Source organism: Cervus canadensis, chromosome 10 (genome assembly GCF_019320065.1).
Source record: "Cervus canadensis isolate Bull #8, Minnesota chromosome 10, ASM1932006v1, whole genome shotgun sequence".
In the NCBI taxonomy this organism is placed as follows: Eukaryota; Metazoa; Chordata; class Mammalia; order Artiodactyla; family Cervidae; genus Cervus; species Cervus canadensis.
In genome coordinates, this window is record NC_057395.1 from 8619084 (window position 1) to 8640872 (window position 21789).

The 21789-nt window shown below is 45.6% G+C and overlaps 1 protein-coding gene across 7 annotated transcripts in view; it reads left to right on the forward strand.

Annotated features, from left to right (window-relative positions):
• The first annotated feature begins 5973 nt into the window (after positions 1 to 5973).
• The window catches only part of IL15RA (interleukin 15 receptor subunit alpha), a 37377-nt gene continuing 21561 nt past the window's right edge, over positions 5974 to 21789 (forward strand). For 4 of the 7 annotated variants that reach the window (XM_043479870.1, XM_043479871.1, XM_043479872.1 and 1 more), the window contains exon 1: positions 5976 to 6228. In XM_043479870.1, coding sequence (XP_043335805.1) covers positions 6135 to 6228 — 94 coding nt within the window. In that variant the 5' untranslated portion in view covers positions 5976 to 6134. Of the gene's footprint in view, positions 6229 to 21789 lie in introns of all 7 variants that reach the window. The other 3 variants (XM_043479867.1, XM_043479868.1, XM_043479869.1) reach the window with 2 other exon arrangements.

A 21789-nucleotide genomic window follows, 5' to 3' on the forward strand; every position in this document is an offset into this window, starting at 1 on the left:
AGGTGAGGGACAGGAGGGGCTTCTCCTGGTGTAACTGAAAATGAAACACCAAGCCTATTCAGCTCGGGGTGGTTTGCTTCATGAGTTCGGCATCTTAGTTGGCTGTGTAATCTTGCTGTAGGAAGTGACGGCAGAAACAGGAAGATTGGTCCCAGCTGTTGGGACTTCACCCAGGGTGGGGTTTCTATCCTCACCATCTGTTCATGGTGCCTCACTGTCCATCTTCTTGAGACTTTGATGTGATGAGAGAGGGAAAAAAAAATGTTCTGAGAAAAACAACTTTGTCTTTCTGAGTTGCTGCTGAGATATCATATGCTGTGATAATCCTCCTCACACCCAGTCTGGACATCCGGATAAAGACTCAAATGGAGGATGCCACTCTAAGTTCCCACTTCGCTATTCTTGGGGCGCCTTTTCAAGTTACTGCTTACAGGTAAGCCTGTGAAAAATTAGTGACCTCCGCCCAAGGACTTCATGAGTAATAGATGCTGCTCCCCTCCTCTCTACCTCCCGCTCACTGCAGCCTGGGATGGAGAATTCTCTCTCCTGGAGTCAGTTGTGTCCCCCTCCTTGCTTCTGGGATCCGTAAGTGATGATAAATCCTTGACTCTGCCTCCTTTGTGTGGATGCACTGAAACTTTGCCTTCAATCAAGAGGACCCCATGGGTTTTACTTCCCCAAAGCTGGAGCTGGGATGCTGAGAAAGCTCCCTGCTGACCCCACGAGGGTGGCGGGTGCTGCCTCCTTCAGATCACTGCCTGCGTGTTCTTCCTCTGTTACACCCGCTGGGCTCCTCCGGCTGTCTGGCCCCCACCTCGGCAGATGGCTCGACTTAGTGTCATAGATAATATTTCTCCCAACCCCTTTCCCACCCCTAACTTGTACTTAACCTTTCTAGCTGATAACTTTCTTTACAATCATCTAGGGTAGTTTACAAAGGACAATGCATTATATATTACACTTTGTATGTCACATAGGTAACACTTATCGAGTATTTGTTATATGTGGGGCACACAAAATGGTTTTATTTATTCATTTGATTTTCACGACCACCCTATGATGTGGATCTTATTATTACCACGCGTGCAGAACTGGAGAGAATGTGGTTCAAAGTCAATTAAAAAGTAAAAGCTCCAAGACAAATCAAACAAAAATGAACATGCAGATACAGAGAACAGAATAGGGGTTACCAGAGGGGAAGGGGTAGTGGAGGGTAAAATGGATAAATGGGATCAGCTGTATGGTGATGGAGGGAAAATAAATTTTTGGTGGTGAGCACTCTGCAGGGTAGACAGAAGTAAAAATAAAACATTTTACAAATGAAACTTGCTGTAAGTCTTGTCACCTCAATTAAAAGATCCAAAACAATGTTGAGTCAAAAAAAAAAAAAAAGAAGAAGCTGTTAAGAATTGTTAAGCACACTCTCCTCTGACATGTTTAAATCTTTAAAATTCAAAGTCCATTTCATCACTCCATTTTTCAACTACCAAAGTGATTCAAGTATGGCTATGAGGCTACAAATGAATATAATTGTGATATCAAGAAATGGATTGGGGGACTTCTCTAGCAGTCCAGTGGTTAAGAATCTGACCTCCAATGCAGGAGGCCTAGGTTCGATCCTTGGTCAAGGAACTAAAATCCCACACTCCAGGGGCAACTAAGCCCGAGCATTGCCACTAGAGAGGAGCCTATGTGCCGCAATGAAGATTCTGTGTGCTGCAGCAGTGACCTGATGCAGCCAAAAAGAAAATGAAACAAGTAAATGAAAGGAATGGATTGGTCGCTTGGAGATTTCTGCTACTGAAGACAGGGAAGAAACTAAGGGGTGATTTTCCCTGAGAGTGGATAGGCTTTTGTGTTCCAGAATCTGGGCTCTCCCAGGGATGCAGTTTACAGACTGTTTGATGTTTACTTGTCTGATTGATGGCTGGGTACCAGGGAGGTGGACCCACATATGACTCTTCTGGGCAAGGACCTCAGCTAATTGAGAGAATCTGCTGAGACTGCCCGTGAGGCTGCACAAAATGGTGTATTAAGGGGAAAGGAGGTGGAATCGCCAGAAGGGGTCAGAGAGGCTTGCTGAAACCAGAGGCTGGAGCCTGGGTCTGGACAACGACTATCCAGAAATAACCAAGAAGTCAGAGGTGGCAGGCCTCCCCTCCAGTTTTCCTGAAAAAACCCATGGGAAGGGAAGAGAGCCATTGCTTTTGGAGGGGTACAGGGGTGATGGGAGGGAGTCGTATCGAATTTTTGTTGATCCTGGCAAACGGAAGCTTGGGGCCTGATATGAAGATTTACAAAAATAGAAAATGTGGTATTTTTTATATTCTGAAGATTGAGAAGCAAGTCCTTCCTGTCACAGCCAGCGTTTGTCTTTCTGCTCTTCAGAAAGGCTCTTCTGTGCATGGACTTGTTTTCTTTCGGTCCCTGTATCACAGTTTGCCACCTTGGTTTCCCTGGGCTCTCTCCTGCTACATGCCCGTACACCGATCCCGACAGATTTCCCTCGCCTTAGCTGCTAAGTCAGCATCTCCCAAGTCAAGGATGCTATCCTTTGGTGAGCAGTGGAATGACCACCCCCAGTCTGGGGACCAGTCATGCCTGGTTCTTAAGTGGCTCCCACGTCTTTGTGCTATCCTTCAAGAATCTGAGTGTGTCCATGCGACCCAACAATTCTGCTCCTAGCCGCACATCCAAGGGAACTGAAGACATAGATTCACCCAAAGGCTTGTACATGAATGTTCACAGCACCATTATTCCTAACAGCCAAAAGGTAGAAACAGCTCAAATATCCGTGTGCTGGCTTATGAATAAACAAAATGTGGAATATCTAGTTAATGGAATAATATGTAGCCAAAAAAATGAATAAAGTACTGATGCGCCTTACAACATGGATGAACCTTGAAAAAGTTATGCTGAGTGAAAGTTACCAGACACAGAAGGACATACTGTATGATTCCATTTATGTGAAAGATTCAGAATAGGCATATCTGTAGGAAAAGAAAGATGCGAGGTTAGCAGTGACTAAAGAGAGGAAGAACTGGGAGTAACTCCGACATGCCCTGGGTTTCTTTCTGGGATGATGGAAGTGTTCTGGAATTCACTATTGGTGATGATTATACAGTGTCATGGGCTTCCCAGGTGGCGCTAGTGGTAAAGAACATGCCTGCCAATGCAGGAGATATAAGAGACGTGGGTTTGATCCCTGGGTCTGGAAGATCCCCTGGAGGAAGGCATGGCAACCCACTCCACCCCAACCCATTCTTGCCTGGAGAATCCCACGGACAGAGGAGCCTGTGGGCTGCAATCCACAGGGTCACACAGAGTCAGACACATCTGGATAAATAAATAAAGTGGTGAATTTACTGTTATATGAATTACTGTTTACTTTAAAATTTTAAGATTCTTGGGACTTTCCTGGTGGTCCAGTGGCTAAAACTCTGAGCTCCCAATGCAGGGGCCCCAGGTTCAATCCTTGGTTAGGGAACTATTAACAGATCCCACATGTCACAATAAAGATCGAAGATCCTACATACTGCAACTAGGACCTGATGCAGCCAAATATTTTTTTTTAAATTAAGATTTTAAAGCAAGAATGAGGCAGAGGAGGAGGAGGAGGGTGGAGAATAATCCATTAGCCTTGATCCACGGCCTCCTCTTCTGGGTGACCTTATGTGATCTGTTACCCTTCTGTCCTGAGGGTCCACTGTCTACCCCTCCAGAGGAAAGGCTATGGCTGAAGACCCTGCTACCAGGAATCACCTTTCCCAACACCACAGCTTTGTCCTCAGCCCCAGCTGTGCTCTGAGTGGTGGCTGACGACCGAGTTCCCCAGTTCTCTAAGGGCCTCTGATTTGAAGGCCCCGGGACAAACTCCTACATGAGTCACCCTCGAGGTGTGGATAACTCAGGGACCCAGCTGTTCACTCCCTTTGGCCTGAAAAACAGGTCTTGGACTTTGTTCTCAGACGTAAAGATACCATGGGGGCTTCCCTACTGATTCAGTGGGTAAGAAGCCACCTGCCAATGCAGGGAACACCGGTTCAATCACACGTCCCATGGGAGCCACAACTACTGAGCCCGCAATCTGGAGCCCGGGGGCAGAAACTACAAAACCCCCACAATGAGAAGCCTGCACACTGGAACTAAAGAGATGCCCCCGCTCGCCATCCCTAGAGAAAGCCCATTCAGCAACGAAGACTCGGTGCAGCCAAAAATTAAAAAAATAAGTAAAACAAATTTTAAAAATAAAAAGACACCCTCTTGTTTAGGTGGAAATGTGTCATCCTGGAAACATATGCTGAAGTCCTAACTCCCAGTGACTCAGCATGTCACCACTTTGAAAAGAGGTCATCAAGAGAAAACGAGGTCCTTAGGATTAGGGTACTTCCTAATCCATTACGACTGGTGTCAGTAGAAGAAGGAGAAATTTGGGCAGAGATGGGCACAGAGGGAAGGCAAGGTGAAGGCACAAATGGAGTAACTGCAGTGATGCGCTGACAAACTCAGGAACTCCAGAAGCTAGAAGAGGTGGGTAGGACGGTCCCCCCCCAGCATCTTCCCAGAGAGCTAGGCCCCAGGGACACCTGGATCTGGGACTCCTGGCCTCCAGAACATCAGAGAATCACTTTCTGCTGTAATCAAGCACCTAGTTCTTGAAACTCTGTTAAGGCAGCCCTAGCCAACTAACACAGACCCAAAAGCACAGGGTTGCCTGGGTGTGGATGGCGGAGCCTCACACGTTTTAAAAAGGAAACCATCAGCATTGCTCACTGAAAGTAACAAAGTACTGACACACAGCAATGTGAATGGATCTCAGGGGAGAAGACCGGACCCCTAGTGGTTACGAACTGTATGATTCCACTTACACACCATCCTTCGAATGACAAGGTCACAGAGATTGGAGAAAATCTCGACAGTGGCCAGAGCTCAGGGAGAGGGTGCTGGTGACAAGTGCTCCCCATCTTGACAGTGGGGGGCACAGACATCTTCACACAGGACAAGACTGCCTAGAACTGAGTACACACCCTCCCCTGCGGCATGGAAAACGGGCCAAACCTGAGTAAGGACTGGCCGTTGGCATTAGTGACAGTTTACTGTGCCGAGTTATTCAGGATGTTAGTGCTTGGAGAATGGAGGGAGGCCCAGGCCAGAGACCCCGCCTCGGCCTCATTTCACTTCCCAAATGGGATTTTCGATCGTGCATCGGGAACTTTCTCATAGCACCTGCTTCTCAGTACTGTCCAGCTTAATCAAGAAAGCAAGCTGCTTGCCCAGCCGCAGGATGGAGGGCTAGGCGAATTCCTCTAACGCAGGAATAAGGCACAGAGGGGAACCACGGTCGGTCCTCTCTCCCGAGCCCTCTTTAAATAGCTGAAATGTTCTTGGGAGGAAAGATGCAGCAAGAGTAAGAAGCGCCAGTGGCAGTGCCGGGAGTAGGGGAACGGTCGGTCAGGCGCCCGGGCTGCGCGCCAGGTCTGGGCCTGAGGGCACAGGGCAGGTGACCGAGTCAGCCGCGCCGGGCGACACCCCAGCTGCCACCCAGCGTCACAGGCCCGGACCGGCGGGGCGCGGAGCCACTCGTTCGCCGGCAGCCCGCGGTCCAGGCCGTCTAAGTCAGAGCGACAGACGCAGACAAGCCAGGGAGGTGACCGAGTGGAGCTGAAGCCAGGTGTGAGGCCCACCGGCCGTGTTTACGGGAATGAGGCGGCTTCTCCCACTCCCTCTGCGCGGGGACATGGGACGGAATGAACCGCTGGGGTCTCCAGGGGCTGGAGGGCACAGCCGGCGAGGACTCCGGGCCTCCGCGGGGCACAGTCCGGGTCCCCGTTCCGGCGCGGCCGGCGGCGCTGCGGGGATCGGGCGGCGCCGCGGGGGTCACGGCGCCGCCGGGGTTTTTTCCAGGGGAGGGGGCGGGGATGCTGAGTCACGGAACTGTCATCGCTTCTCACCTCTCTCCAGCCCTCGGGGGCTAAAGCAAAAGCGAAAGCGAATGCCGCTCGCTGGGCGGCCGGTCCCGGAGCTGCGCCCGCCGCCTCCCCCAGGCCGTGGGCATCTTAGCGCGCCGGCCGCCGGGCGTCCCGGCCGGGGCGAGCGCGGGAGGCGGCCGGCGGGGGCGCGGCCGAAGTCCGGCCATGTCCGGGCGGCTCCGGGGCCGCGGGGCCGGCGCCCTCCCCGCGCTGGGGCTGCTGCTGCTGCTGCTGCTGCTCGGATCGCCGGCCACGCCGGGTAGGGCGCGCGCGGCTGGCGGGCGGGCAGGGAGGCGGGCGGCCGGGCGCCAGGCGGCCCCCAGCACGAGGGTGCGCCCCGCGCGCCGGGGACACGTGGAGGGACGCGGGGACCACGGGCCACGGGCCCCGCTCGCCTGGCCACTCAAGGCAGGCAGCGAGTCTCCGGGCTTTTCATTCTACGTTTTCCCCAATTTCCGAGGCAAAGGGAAAAAGCCGGGGTGTGCCGCACGGGCTCCAGTTGGGAGCTTTACAGCGATTTCGAGAAATGCGTGAACCCCGGGAGGAAAGCAGGCAGAGCGTTCAACAGCCGGCAGTCCCCGCGGGGTCCCTCCCCCCGACCAAAGCAGGTTGTACCGGTGAGCGGCGGTAGGACGGGTACGGGCCGCGTGCGTCCCAGAGGAGAGAAAACGTGTCGGGCAGGTTCCACACCTGGGGGCCTGACAACCGCCGGGAAGTCTCAGCGTTAGGAAACCCCGAGGGCGCGCGGGGGTGGGGGCCGCAGCCCGGACCCCGCGCTCCCAGGCAAACCGGGAAAAATGAAGTCGAAGGATGGCTGGGTGTGAGCGTGTTCAGGAGGAACTTTAGACACACAGCTGTCAACTCACTGGGCAGACTCGAATGAGTGTCCTGCCAGTGGTGGGCTTTCGTCCCAGGAGCTGGACAAGAGGGAGGAGAAAGCAGGGATGTGTCCGCGTTTATCCGCATTGGCGCCCCTTAACCATTTTCCAGTCACAGAGCTGCGAGGGTCTGATGAAAGCTACAAACCTTCTCCTCTGAAAAACACACGAATGCACAAACTTATCAAAACCTGCATATAGTTTTGGGGGCCATCCATGGACTCTCCAAAGGATAGTAATGCTGTGATCTGTCTGTGCACTTGTGTGTTTAAGGCAACACTTCTCATCACTTAGGTCCAGCCGGGTCAGTCTGCCTGTCCTCCATTTGAGGATCCATCCACAGTGGTGGCCGGCTGGCCTGCTGAGAATCCCCTGGCTCTTCTGGCTTTCCTGACATTTTCTTTTCCTGAGACTATGTTTGGATTTCCCCCCATATCTGAGAATCCCAGTTATGTGAGTGATGTGGTCAGTTCCTCCCACCTGCCTAACCAGTGTCCTGCATGACCCCGGGGAGAGCCCTGGGGGTCAAGTCTACTGGACAATGTGAAAGTGAAATGCAGCCTTAAGTCAGAACCCAGCTAAACGGAGAGCTGTGTACCTCCCAGGGCTGAGCAGGCTGCAGGCAAGTTCCCTGAAGCTCCTCAGCTCCAGCAGCTCTTTGACCTCACAGAGGCACGGCTTCCATCTCTTAGCTCCTGATGATTCTTAATTTTTCCTAAACAGCTGTCTTGGGGGTAGGTTGACAGATAATAAACAGTGCACATATAAAGTGCACAATTTGATAAGTTTAGAGGTAAACGTGACGTCACAAAACCTTCACCACCATAAGAAGAGTAAATATAATCATCACTCTCAGAAGCTTCCTCATGTCCTGTATTCCTTTCACTCATAATAATTATCCTGAGAATTCTCCAGCCTTGTAACTTGTATCAAGCAGTCCATTCTTCTTTATTACTAACTGTTCTAATGCACGGATATTGTAGTTTTTTATCCATCCTCTTTGTTGCTGGATGTTTTGGGGGTTGTTTCTGGTTTTGACTATTAAATATAAAACTGTTATGAACATTTACATATAGGTTTTTGTGTGGACAGATGTTTTCATTTCACTTGGGTTGGAGAAAATGGCTAGGAGCGAATGGCTGTATCACATGACATGTGTATGCTTACTGTTTAAAGTAACAGCCAATCTGTTTTCTAAAGTAATTGTACTTGTTTACATTCTCGCCAGCAGTGGGTAAGAATTCTACTTCCTCTCCATCCTTGTTGGCCAGTCTTTTTTTTGTTAACTTTTAGATTATTTTCCAGTTTTATTGAGGTATATGTAATTGATATATAATATTGTGCAAGTTTAAACGGTACAAAGGGCTTCCCAGTTGGCACAGTGATAAACAACCCACCTGCCAATGCAGGAGACGCGGGAGACACAGGTTTGACCCCTGGGTCAGAAAGATCCCTTGGAGGAGGGCATGGCTACCCACTCCAGCATTCTTGCCTGGAGAATCCCATGGACAGAGGAGCCTGGTGGGTACAGTGCGTGAGGTCACAGAGTTGGAACAACTAAGCAACTGACCACACACACAAGGTGTACAAAGTGATGATCTGATATGTGTGTATATTGTGAAATGATTACCGCAATAAGATTCACACATTCATCATCAGCTCACATAGTTACCAAAAGAAAACAATTGTGTGTGTGTGATCAGTCTTTCTCTTTAATCGTTCCCATTCTAGTAGATGTGTAGTTGTCTTTCATAGTTTTAACTTGCATTTTCCTAATAATTAATGATATTGAGCATCTCTTCTTGTGCTTCTTTGCCATCAATCTGTCTTCTTTTGGTAAAGTGTCTAGTTAAGCATCCTGCCTTTTAAAAAATTGAGTTATTGAATTATTATTGAGTTTTGAGACTTCTTTATATTTTATGGGTATAAGTCCTTTATCTGATATGTGATTTGCAAAAACAGCTTTCAGAGTCTGTGACTTCTTTCTTCATTTTTATAACAGTCTTTGATGAAGAGAAGACATTTTTAATTTTGATGAAGTTCAGCTTATTAATTTGTTCTTTTGTATTGTGCTTTTAGTGTCATATCTAAGAAATATTTGCTTAAGTCAAGGTTACAAAGGTTTCTTCTATGTTTACTTCTAGAAGTTTTATAGTTTAGGTTTTATTGATGTCTGTGATTCATTTTGAATTAATTTTTCATATAATGTGAAATATGGATTGAAAATTCTGTATTTGTTTGATTTTCCATGCAAATATGGCTATCCAATTTTTCCAGCACCATTTGTTGAAAAGATGATCTCTGCTGAATTGCTCTTACACCTGTCTTGAGCATCAGCTGTTTGTATATATTGGTTGCTGTAGACAAAACATCACTACATGAAAATCAATTATATTTCTATACATTACCAATGAGTAATTGGAAACTGAATTTTTTAAATAAGCAATATCATTTGCAATATCATCAGAAAGTTAGGGATAACTCTGACAAAAAAAAAAGTGAGAAAGACTGTACACTAAAAACCACAAAGCACTGCTGAGAGAAATTAAAGAAGATCTAAACAAATGGAGGTGTATCATGTTCATGGACTGGACAAATCAATACTGCTAAGGTATCAGTTCTCCCCAAATAAAAATTCCAGCAGGCTTTCTTATAGAAATTGACATACTGGTTGCAAAATCGAGATGGGAAATTCAAAAGACCTAGTACAATCAAACAGCTTTGAAAGACAGCTGAGCTGGAGGATCAGCACTTCTGATTTTAAGACTTTTAAAGTTGCAGTAATCAGGACAGTGTGCATGCTAAGTGCTTCCCTTGTGTTCTACTCTCTGCGACCCCTTGGATTGTAGCACATCAGGCTCCTCTGTCTGTGGGGTTTTCCAGGCAAGAATATTGGAGTGGACTGCCATGCCCTCCTCCAGGGATCAAACCCAGGTCTGCATTGGCAGGCGGGTTCTTTACCTCTAATGCCACCTGGGTAGCCGTTCTCCTGGTGTAAAAATGGATGAATAGCTAAGAGAACAGAGGGTCCCTGGTGTTTTTAAGTGAACTGAGAAGGGAAGTGGACACAGATGATTAGATTTGCTACTTGGCAGTGTGATTCTGGTCAGGAATTATACTGAGCAGCTCCTTCCTTACGACTAGGTGGGTACATGATAGTTTCAGATCTGTTCCCGCTAGTTTTCAGTGCTAATAGACAAAGCGTGTTGCTGTCATCTGTCCTGGTTCAGGAGGCCTGATCTGGAGGGGGAACGCATCATCTTGGCCAGGCAGCTTCTTAAAGACGCTCGTAACCTGTGAGGCTTCAGGTGATTTGCCCAAAGCAGCTGGAGACGACGATGATTTGTTTGAAGATGAATATCCCTGCTCACCAGCCTGGGTTTTGTTACGCAGGGTGCTGGTGTGCTTAAGGGTGGTTGTACAACTTATGTCTTTAAACATTTTTTAAATTATTAAGCCATTTTTCAGACATCTGGGGAGTTTTGCTAAAAACTTATATCATTTTTATCTCATTTTTGCTTTGTGCAGTTACTGATAGCAAAAAAGTGATACAAACTTAAATGTACAAAATATGGGATTTGTTGAAATAACCTGAATTTCCAACAGTGGAGGATTGCATAAATAATGGGGTTGCTTTCAAATAGTATGCATTGTATGATTCAGCCTTTACTAAAGATCTAGAGTCGAGAGATGATACGTCGTGTGTGTGTGCATCTGTGTCTGTGTAGTTGTCTGCCTTTTCTTGTCTTTCTGATGTAATTTGCATTGCTTTTGTAGTGAAAGGAAAAAAGTAAAACTACAAAAGAAGTAACACAAAAAGGAGCTAGAATTTTTGAGTTTTTTCTAATTCATCTTTAATTACAACCAATCTTGTTTGGCAATGTTTTTGTGGCTTTCTAAATTTTGTAGATTGCTCAAAATTGGGCTCTATAAAGTCACTGCATATAACTGTGCATTATATACATATATTTTATAATCCTCTATGACTTATTTAAATAGTTCCTTATTGTTAGAGTTGTTGGTAGGCTTCTGTTACCTGCCAAAGGATGGATATTCAGGTTGTTTCAAAATCTCTGATATTCTAAACATCATAGAGTAAAAAAAGTTGGATGAAAATTAGCTATATAGAACAAATAAGGCAAGGGGAAAGCCCTCAAAGTCTTTTTAAATGGCAGAAACATTTGAGGATATTCTTTTTCAATAGAATCATCACTCCAGCTAACTTGTATTGGGCTAGATCACTTCTACCAAACTGATTTTACCAAATAGCACGTAGCTAAGTAAATACATGTACAAAGTCCCCTAGTACATACTCTTGGAGTCATATCCATGTTACTTATTAAACATGATCAATGTTATTTGAATGTTTCTACTTGGAAAGATGATTTTCTTCTGCATAGTGGGGAGGTAATTAAGGGCTGGGTCCAGGGGGATGTTAACTGGAGCTGTATGGTGGAAAAGTTGGACTTCTCTAGTGGCTCAGACGGTAAAGATTCCGCCTGCAATGTGGGAGACCCAGGTTTGATCCTTGGGTCAGGAATATCCCCTAGAAGAGAGTATGGCAACCCAATCCAGCATTCTTGCCTGGGAAATCCCATGGAGAGAGGAGCCTGGCGGGCTACAGTCCATGGGGTCACAAAGAGTTGGACATAACTAAAGCGATTTAGCATTCACGCACGTGGTGAAAGGGTTACTCTTGTCAAGAGTGTGGAGAATACATTTCAAAAGATTGCAGGCAAGAGGGTCTGGAGGCAGGAAGCTAAGCTGGAGGCTTTTGCAATAGTTCCGGTAAGTGGTGATGAAACCCTGAACCAAGGCAGTGTTGGTAAGGCTGAGGGGTGCAGATTTCCTCCTGAGTCCTTTGAGTATAGAATGTATTTCATTCTTTCCCTTTTGTTTGTCCTTCAACCTACAGCTACTCAAGTCTCCCAAGCTTTCAGAAGTCATAATTTAAGGACTTGAATGGTGATGAGTCCACCTACCACACAAAAGGTAGACGGGGAGGCTCAGTTAACGAGCTTGAGAGAAGAGAGTTGATGAGTTAAAGGCATGACCTGGGTATAGTGGGTACTCACACTGAGTGCCAAGAGGAAAATGTGTGTTGGCTTGGCTGGCGCTTCCAGAATAATGAGGGAAAATGGATTACTGAAAACACAGAAAGGCTTTTATGCATTGGCTACATCAGTGTCACAGTGAGCCCGAGGGCAGAGATCATATCCTATACATCTTGGTCTCCCACCACAGTCAGCTTGCTGTAGGTGTTTGAACAGCAGAATAAGAGACAGAAAATACTGAAATGGATTCTGACTTTTCTTACAGAATGGGAGGAGCCTGCTACCCTTGAACTCTGGTTTCGAGAGTAGGCCAGGGTCACTTACTCATGTTAGAAAAAAGTCTGATTCACAGGTTATGGGAAGTAGAAAGAGGTGTGGCCCTACACAAATATTTTGGTGACTTCATTTAAACAATCGTTAGGACTTGTTATGTATATTTTTTGCCTACTCAAGAGTTTTGAAAATCCAAGAATCTTACATTTTCTCCCATTTCCATTACTTCATCCATTCCATTCTGTAGATTCATGAGCTAAAAACTAACTTCAGAAAACACCCATCACACACTGGGCTTAGCTCCTGTAATAAGTACCAGAGAACTGTATTCAGGAGCTTACAGTGTTGGAAACAAGGTGAGATTTGCTTCACTGACCATCTAGAGAACAATGTTATGAGAAGAGAAATTATAATTGAAGTATCAAAAGGTGTGACTAAGGCTTCTGAGATGAAGATTATTGACACAATCAAATGTGTTACCTCCACTGCAATTGTGTGAGTCTAGCTTTGTAAAGTGAGTTACTTGCCAATATGTGGTTGATTGGCTGCCCAGGTGGCTCAGTGGTAAAGAATCCGCCTGCAATGTAGGAGACACAGGTTCGATCCCTGGGTTGGGAAGATCCCCTGGAGACGGGAATGGCAACCTACTCCAGTATCCTTGCCTGGGAAATCCCATGGACACCGGAGCCTGGCGGGCTACAGTCCATGGCGTTGCAAAGAGTTTGACGCAATTGAGAGACTAAGCATGCACAGACACATGCACACTGTTCACAATGGAAAGTAGACTTCCTTTTTCAGTAAAATGACAAAGTAGACATTCCGAAAAATTTTGCCTGAAACAAAACACCCAGAAATGATGAATAAGACATAGAAAACATCTATTAAAATCTGTAGCCAATAAAATATGTAATCAGCTGTTTAAAGTAAAAATAATAATAATATATTGTGGTGTTTATAAGTAGAAGCAAAACATTTGACAGAATAGCAAAAGGCTGGATGGAGAGAAAGAGAGTGTATTGTTCAAGGTTCTTATTCTATACATGTGAAGTAGTATGATTTCACCTGTGGGTGAGCTGTGATGAGGTAAAGACATATACTACAGATCTGAAAGCAAACACTACAATAATACAGCAAAGCGTTACAGTTAGTAAGACAACACGGTAAATGAAAGGGAATCATGAAATTTCTATGGGACCATCTGTGTAGAAAATCCCATGGAATCTACAAAAATGCTAATGGAATAAGTTGAGCAAAGTTGCAGAGTACACAATCAATTTACAAAGGTCAATATACAAAATATGAGCAACAATTAGAAACTGAAATAAACACAATGTCATTTGTGTTGTAGTAAAAATGTGAAGTACTTAGGGACACATTGACAAAAGGTGTACAAAATTGACACACTGAAAACTAGAAAACATTTCTGAGATAAATTACTGAAGACTTAAATAAATCAAGAAAGACTGTGTTTGGGGGTATTGAGAAGACTCAGTGCTATTAAGATGTCAGTTCTTCACCAACTTGATCTATAAATTTAATGCAATTCCAATCAAACTTTCAGCAGGCTTTTTTTTTTCCAGTTAGAAATTGATATACTGATTCGATAACCCAGTAAAGGACCAAAGTCAACTTTGAAAATGATTAACAAAGTCAGAGGATTTACACTACCTGACTTCAACAATAAAGCTACAATAATCAAGACAGCAAGGTATTGGGTGTCTAGATGAACAAATAGACAAATACATCAATGGAACAGAATGTCAAGTCCCTAAATAACCCCACATATACTTGGTCCTGGGTACAGATCCTATACCAACACCACTGGAGGCCCACTACTGCTGCTGCTGGAGGAGGGGGTGGAAGCTTTTTCAAGAACAAAACCTGTTAAAGATAACAAGGGTGTGGTTGGCTGCCATGAAAGGAAAAAGCAATGCGACTGAAAGCTGCAAGCCTGAGCGCCAGGCACAACGGGCCTGCCTAAGACTGAGGCTGGACCCGGACAAGAGTCAGCTTCCCCGGACCCCACCCCATCCAAGCAAGCAAACGCCAAGTCACAAGCGCAGCCGTCAACTGCCCAGGGCGGGGTGGGCAGGAGTGTGGAGAGATAACCCCTGCGGTTTAGATAAACTGAAAAGGACACAAGATGAAGGTGGAGCAGGAACACTGAGAAAAACCTCCCCACTCCATCCCCCACTCGAAGCACTTGTTGCTGCTCAGTCACTATGTCGTGTCTGACTGTTTGCAGCCCCATGGATTGCAGCACGCCAGGATCCCTGCCCTCCGTTTTCTCCCAGAGTTTACTCAAATCCACCCTAAGCACAAGAAAAGACTAAAAGAGGGCTTCCCTGGTGGCACAGTGGTAAAGAATTCACCTGCCAATGCAGGAGACAGAGGTTCGATCCCTGCGCAGGAATGTCCCACGTGCCACAGAGCAACTAAGAGTGTGTGCCACAACTACTGAGCCTGGCTCTTGAGCCTGGAGCAGCAACTACTGAAACCTGTGTGTGCCCTGGAGCCATGCTCTGCAACAAGAGACGCCACTGCAGTGAGAAGCCTGCACACAGCAATGAGAGAGGAGACCCTGCTCAGTGCAGCCAAGACCCAGCACGGTCCCCGCCCTGCGCCGCCCTTCCCCACCCCCCGCTAAAAAAAAACTGGGGGAATTTGAAGCCAATGATATTCTGAAGGTAACCGTAGCAACAACAAAATCTAAATCCAATTCAACAACTGCCTTGACTGACTCAACCTTCCCCACGTCATCAGTTAAGCATTAGAAGTGTTCACACTTTCAGGCGTAAATACTGTTTATCTCAGTTCTACAACTATGATTAAGCATTCAATCAAAAATTGAGACATACAAAAAAATATGTCTCAACATACTGTATGTCTGTATGTCGCAACAACAGAAAAGTCCCACTATGAAGTGAAAGTGAAGTTGCTCAGTCGTGTCCGACTCTTTGGGACCCCGTGGACTATAGCCTACCAGGCTCCTCCATCCATGGGATTTTCCAGGCAAGAATACTGGACTGGGTTGCCATTTCCTCCTCCAGGGGATCTTCCCGACCCAGGGATCGAAAGCAATAAGCAAGACTCACCAATGACCCAGAAATTGAAACTATCAGACTGGAAATTAAAGAAACTGTTGGGTTGGCCAAAAAGTTCCTTCAGTTTTTTAAGTAAAAATAAAAGACACATTTTTCATTGTCACCAAGAACTTTCTTTTTTTTTTTCTTTCTTTCTTTTTTTTTTTTTTTACCAAGAACTTTGTTCAGCAACGTATTCACTGTTTTGTTCCACTACCTTCTGCCATTTTTTTTCAGGCAATTTCATAATTCCATCTTCCCAAAACTTTGTATCTTTTGAGCAAACAACTGTTCCAAGTGCCTTATACAGTCAGTCTTCCAGGGAATTGAAAGTTTTCCCATTAATTTGTAAAGACTGAAATAAATGGACATCTAAAGGTGCAGTGTCTGGTGTATATGGCAGATGAATCAGAACTTTCCAGTCAAGCTGCAACAGTTTTTGGCCTGGGTGTTAAAGAAACAGTGATCTTGCGTTATCCTGATGTGTATACATTTTCTGTTGACTAATTCTGGACGCTTTTTGCTGAGTGTTGCTTTCTGTTGGTCTAATTGGGAGCAGTGTTTGTTGGAATTAATCGTTTGGTTTTCCAGAAGGAGTTCATAATATAGGACTCCCTTCCAATCCCACCATATACACAGCTTCACTTTCTTTGGATGAAGACTGGCCTTTGGTGTGGTTGGTGGTGGTTCATTTCACCTGGCCCACTATCTTTTCCATTCTGCATTATTCTACAGTGTCCACTTTTCATCACTTGTCACAATGTGTTTTAAAAATGGAAGGGATTACATTTAAGTGGAGAGTCGCATGTGGAAATACAGTCAAGAAGGTTTTGGTTTTTTTTTTGCTTAACTTTGTGGAACCCAAACATCAAAGCGATGAATATAAACAACCTGGTGCACGGGATATTCAACCCTTGGTTTGGATATTTTCAGTATGTTGGCAGTCGCCTACATGATATAACAATTAATTGATTGTTCTCAATTAATGTCTCAATTTGATTACTATCAACTTCAACTGGTCTGCTCAATCATGGAGCATCATCCAGTAAGAAATCTCCAGCATGAAACTTTGCAAACCACTTTTGACATGTTCGATTAGTCACAGCATGGTCTCCATACTGCACAAATATTTTTCTGCATTGCAGTTGTGCTTTTACCTTTCCTGAAATAATAATGCACGATATGCCAAAAATGTTGCTTTTTTCTTCCGTCTTCAATATTAAAATGGCTACATACAAATTCACCAATTTTGATAAGTTTTTAAAAATGTATGCTGATATGAGTTGTCACAATACAATCTAACAAAATTGTTTCCAATGAAGTTAAAGACAGCTAAGCTCTATGAGAGCCATCTTTTGGAAAAAAAAAACAAAGGAAACTTTTCGCTAGCTCAATATCATTAATTTGTTAAAGGCTCAGATGGAAAAGATAGCATTCATGAGTAAAGGGGGAATTTCAGCTGAGAAATGGAAATCATGAGAAAGTCTCAAATGGTAATGTTAGAAAAAATTTAAAAACAATAGAAATGAAGCAAACCTTTGACAAGCTTATCAGAGCACTTGACACAGCCAAGAATAGAATCAGTAAACTTGAATATAAAGAAAAGTGAAAGTGAAGTCGCTCAGTCGTGTCCGACTCTTTGCAACCCCATGGACTGTAGCCTACCAGGCTCCTCCATCCATGGGATTTTTCCAGGCAAGAGTACTGGAGTGGGGTGCCATTGCCTTCTCCAAAACTTGAAGATAGGTCAGTACAAATTACTCTAACAGCAACACAAAGAGCAAAAATGAGCGGGAAAACAAAGACACAGAACAGAATATCCAAGAGCTGTGGTACAGTAGGAAGTGGTTTAATATATGTGTAATCAGAACTCCAGAAACAAAAGAGAATAGAGCAGAAGAAATATTTGAAGAGATAATAGTTGAGAATTTCTCCAAATTTATAAAAGATATTCAATTACAGATCCAGGAAGCTGAGAGAACACCAAGCAGGATGAATGCCACCCCCTTGAAATAATCTCATGCTCAGTGAAGTTGCTCAGTCACATCCGACTCTTTGCGATCCCGTGAACTGTAGCCTACCAGGCTCCTCCATCTGTGGAATTTCCCAGACAAGAGTACTGGAGTGGATTGCCATTTCCTTCTCCAGGGGATCTTCCCGACCCGGGGATTGAACCCAGGTCTCCTGAATTGCAGGCAGACGCTTTACTGTCTGAGCTACCAGGGAAGCCCCAATCTCATGCTAGACACATCATATTCAGACTGCTGAAAAATACGGAGAAAGAGAAAATCATGATCAAAGAATAAAGATACGTTATATACAGAGGAACGAAGATAAGAAAGTAGGGTCTTAAAGAGATATTTGTGCACCTATGATCATAGCAGCATTACTCACAGTAAGTAAATCGTGGAAGCAACACAAGTGTCCATCAGCAGATGAATAACAATCAAAATGTGGTCTATACATACAGTGCAATATTTAGCATTAAACAGGAAGGAGGTTTTGAAATATGCTACAATATTGATTATGCTAAATGAAATAGTGTGTTAGTCACTCAGTCATGTCTGACTCTTTGTGATACCATGGACTGTAGCCCACCAGGCTCCTCTGTCCATGGAATTCTCCAGGCAAGAATACTGGAATGGGTTGCCATGCCCTCCTCCAAGGGATCTTCCCCATCTAGGGATCAAACCCAGGTCTCCTGCACTGCAGGCAGATTCTTTACCATCTGAGCCACCAGGGAAGCCCTTTAACTGAAATATGCTGGTCACAAAAAGACAGGTACAGCTTTGAGCACTTTGCCTTTGCAATTCCGAGGAAATGGACTGGTCCTGAGAGTCACTGTATGTATGGTGTTTGGGGTGAGGCAGGGGTTCTGAGTCTCCCCCCTGCTAAGGTTTCAGAACAACCTCTGGCAGAGAGGCTCAGCACTTGACTCTGACATTACAGACTCTCCCAAGGCCAAGACCACAATGGTGTCAGCTCCAGAGACCAGACCTGGCATAAAGAAGGAAACCAGCTAAACACTCTCTTGCCGACTAAATCCCGTCTTTGCTAAGCCCTCTCCCGTCTGCTGTATTCTCTGGAATTACTCCTCTGGGACTGGAGAGACCGTCCAGCCATCAGTAATGTACCCTGAGAGGTCCAAAGGTCCAAGGTCCATTCAGGCTCCCACAGTAGGAAGGAACACTTTATCATAGAACAGAGTCTAGCGTTTTTATGGGACTATCTGTGCTGGTCATGGTCAAATGTTTCCAGGGTTGAGTTTTATGGTCGTCCCTCTCCACTCAACCCACCCCTCCACCTCTAAATACTTCCCCAGCTCTGTTCATAAATAGCAAAGCCCCACAGGTACAGATTTAGGATTTTGGTAGCAAAAATCTGAGATTTAATTTAAGATTTTGTGGTGTGGTACTGTCAAGCTTGACACACACAAACACACCAACAGAACATTTTTGAGCTGGAGGTGGGGGAGAATTAGATCCAATGAAAAAGGATTAGAACAGAAATTCAGAAAAGCACAGCCGGAAGAACCTGTAAAAGAAATCCTCCCTGATAGAACCAAGACCAGGACCTGAAAAAGTATGAACAAGCAGTTTCCATGCTGAAAGGTAACTTGCTGTGGTGCCGAGGCTCTTCTGCACCTTTAAATAGCAGAGGGCATGGTCCCTGGGCCGGCAGCATCGTCATCACCTGGAGCTTGTTAGGGTTAGGGTTAGGAAGTGAGATGCGTGGCTCCTGCCCAGGACCTGCTAACTCAGGAGTTCCAAGAAGAGGGTGCAGTACCCTGTGTTGTCACAGGCCCTCCAGACGGTTCTGGTGCACATCTGAGACGTGCTGACAAGGATGGTAGAAGAGGAGGGTAAAGGCAGTAAAGAGCAGTTGGTGAGGCAGAGAAAGACCTCCAGTGCGGCCCTGATGGAGGCGAACACTCCCATCGGGGACAATGTAGAACTCTTGGCTATAGCCTGCGAGCTGCAACTAAAAGATCCCACATGCTGCAGGTAAGACCCGGAGCAGGGCTTCCCTGGTAGCTCAGTGGTAAAGAATCTGCCTGCCCATGCCAGAGACTTGGTTTCGATCCCTGTTCCGGGGAGATCCCATATGCTGCAGAGCAGCTAAGCCTGTGTGCCACAACGACTGAGTTTGTGCTCTAGAGCCGCAACTACTGAAGCTCTCGGGCCCTAGAGCAACAAGAAAGGCCACGGCAATCAGAAGCCCAGCACCGCACCTAGAGGAGCCCCGGCTCACCACAACTAGAGAAAAGCCCATGCAGCAGCAAAGACCCAGCACAGCCAAGAATAAAAAAATAACATAATCAAATTTTTAAAAAGACCCAGAGCAGCAAAATAAATAAATATTTAAAAAAAAAAAAAAAAAGACCAAGTGTAGAAAGAGTGGAAGCACCACTACTGGCCCCGGGGAAATGAGGAAGAAGCGTTAAAAGGTGTGAAGAGAGGACAGGTAACGAGGGGCAGTCAGCACCATGAAAATCACAGTGAGGGAAATAATCAAAGATTTTCCTGACCAAAAGGTAATCGTGGTCTGAGCTGTAGAGGGCCCGTAGAGTTTCCTTCAAGAGGAAATCTCAAGGAAAGGGCCCCAGGCACCACTCAGCTAATTTTTATTTGGATGCGTACTTATTTTTTAACCTTTATTTATTCCAATACCACCTCAAACTCACCAGGAAGTTGTAAAGACAGTACAAAGACCTTCTGAATACCTTGTACCCAGCTTTGCCAACTGTTTACATTTTGCCCAATTTTCTTTTTTTTTAATTTATTTCTATGGTTTGTCGGGTCTTAGTTGCGTCATGCGAGATTGTGGTGCAGACTCTCAACTTGTGGCACATGGACTTAGATGCTCTGTGGCATGTGGGATCTTAGTTCCCCAACCAGGGATCAAACCCATGTCCCCTGCACTGCAAAGCAGATTCCTGACCACTGGACCACCATTTTAGTTACTGTTTCCCCCTCTCTCTAAATATATGTACATTTGCATATTTATATTACATGTACATCTTCTTCTGAAGCATCTAAACTGTTTGCCACATTATGCTTGAAATATTTATGCCTAGATATTTCAATGTATATTTCCTAAGAACACATTTTCTTACATACCTTCCTAAAACACAACACTCTTACCAGATCACAGTACAACTATCAAAATTAGGACATTTAATCTTGGCATAATAATATTATCTAATACGAGGTCCATTTTTTCAAATTTTATCAGTTGTCCCATTAATGTCCTTTTAGCTGTTTTCTTCCTAATTCTGGATCTAATCTAGGACCACGTGTAACATTTAGTTATCATATCTCTTTGGCCTCTTTCAGTCTGGAACATTCTGAATGTTTCCTCATGGTTAGATTCAGCTTATGGATTTGGGGGAGGGAGACCACAGATGTGATCCTGTGTCCTTAGCAGTGAATCAGGTCAGGAGGCATATGACAGCTATTATAACCCCATGTTGGTGATATTACTTCTTTTTATCTAATATTTAATTTATTTATTTGACCACACCAGGTCTTAGTTGCAGCATGCAGGATGTAGTTCCCACATGCAGCATGTGGGATCTTTAGTTGCGGCATGCAGGGTGTAGTTCCCACATGCAGCATGTGGGATCTTTAGCTGCAGCATGCAGGATGTAGTTCCCACATGCAGCATGTGGGATCGTTAGTTGCAGCATGCAGGATGTAGTTCCCTGACCAGGGATCGAACCTAGGCCCCCTGCACTGGGGACGCAGTGTCATAGCCACTAGACCACCAGGGGGAAGTCCCTGTGATGTCTGATCACTTGGTTCAGGTGGCAGTTGTCAGCTTTTTTTGAGGTAGTTACCATTTTCCCTGTTGTAACTAGTAACCAATTGTGGGAAGCAATGTAGTTACCATTTTCCCCATTGTAACTAGTAACCAACTGTGGGAAGATACTTTGAGACTGTGTTGGTCAGGACTGTGGTCCAAAGAATCTAAGAGGAACAGAACCACCTCCTGCTGCTGTGGGAGCCGGTTACCATCTAGATAAGCTGTCCTTTCTGCGTCTGAAGCTGGAGCCTCCAGGTCATGGTCCGGTGGGAAGATGGACATAAAACAGGGGGAAGCAAGAGCCACGTGGGAGCTGAGAGGCAGAGCTGGAACCCATGTGGGTCCTTCATCTTCCCTGTGAGACTCCAGCTTCCACAAGGGGCGCTCCTCATCCTGGAGCTGGGCACACCTGGCCCAAAGGCGGGAGAAGCTGCAGCAAAGGGTCACAGGGCTGGAGGAGCTGCTCTGCCACCCGTGGGGGCCGCAGATGAGTGACAGCGGGAGCTGCAAGGGCAGCCATCCCCCAAGTGCCAAGGAGCAGGAACGCTCCTTCCGTCCTGCCAGGGCGCTCACACACATCTTTACTGTGTCACAGATTAACTACGCATCTAAGGTGAAGTCAGACCACCATGGAGAAGACTGCCTATTTACTGAGGCCTGCCCAAAACTTAGAATTATTACATATGCCATAAATTTAGGTACTTATACATGCAATGAACTGTCCCAC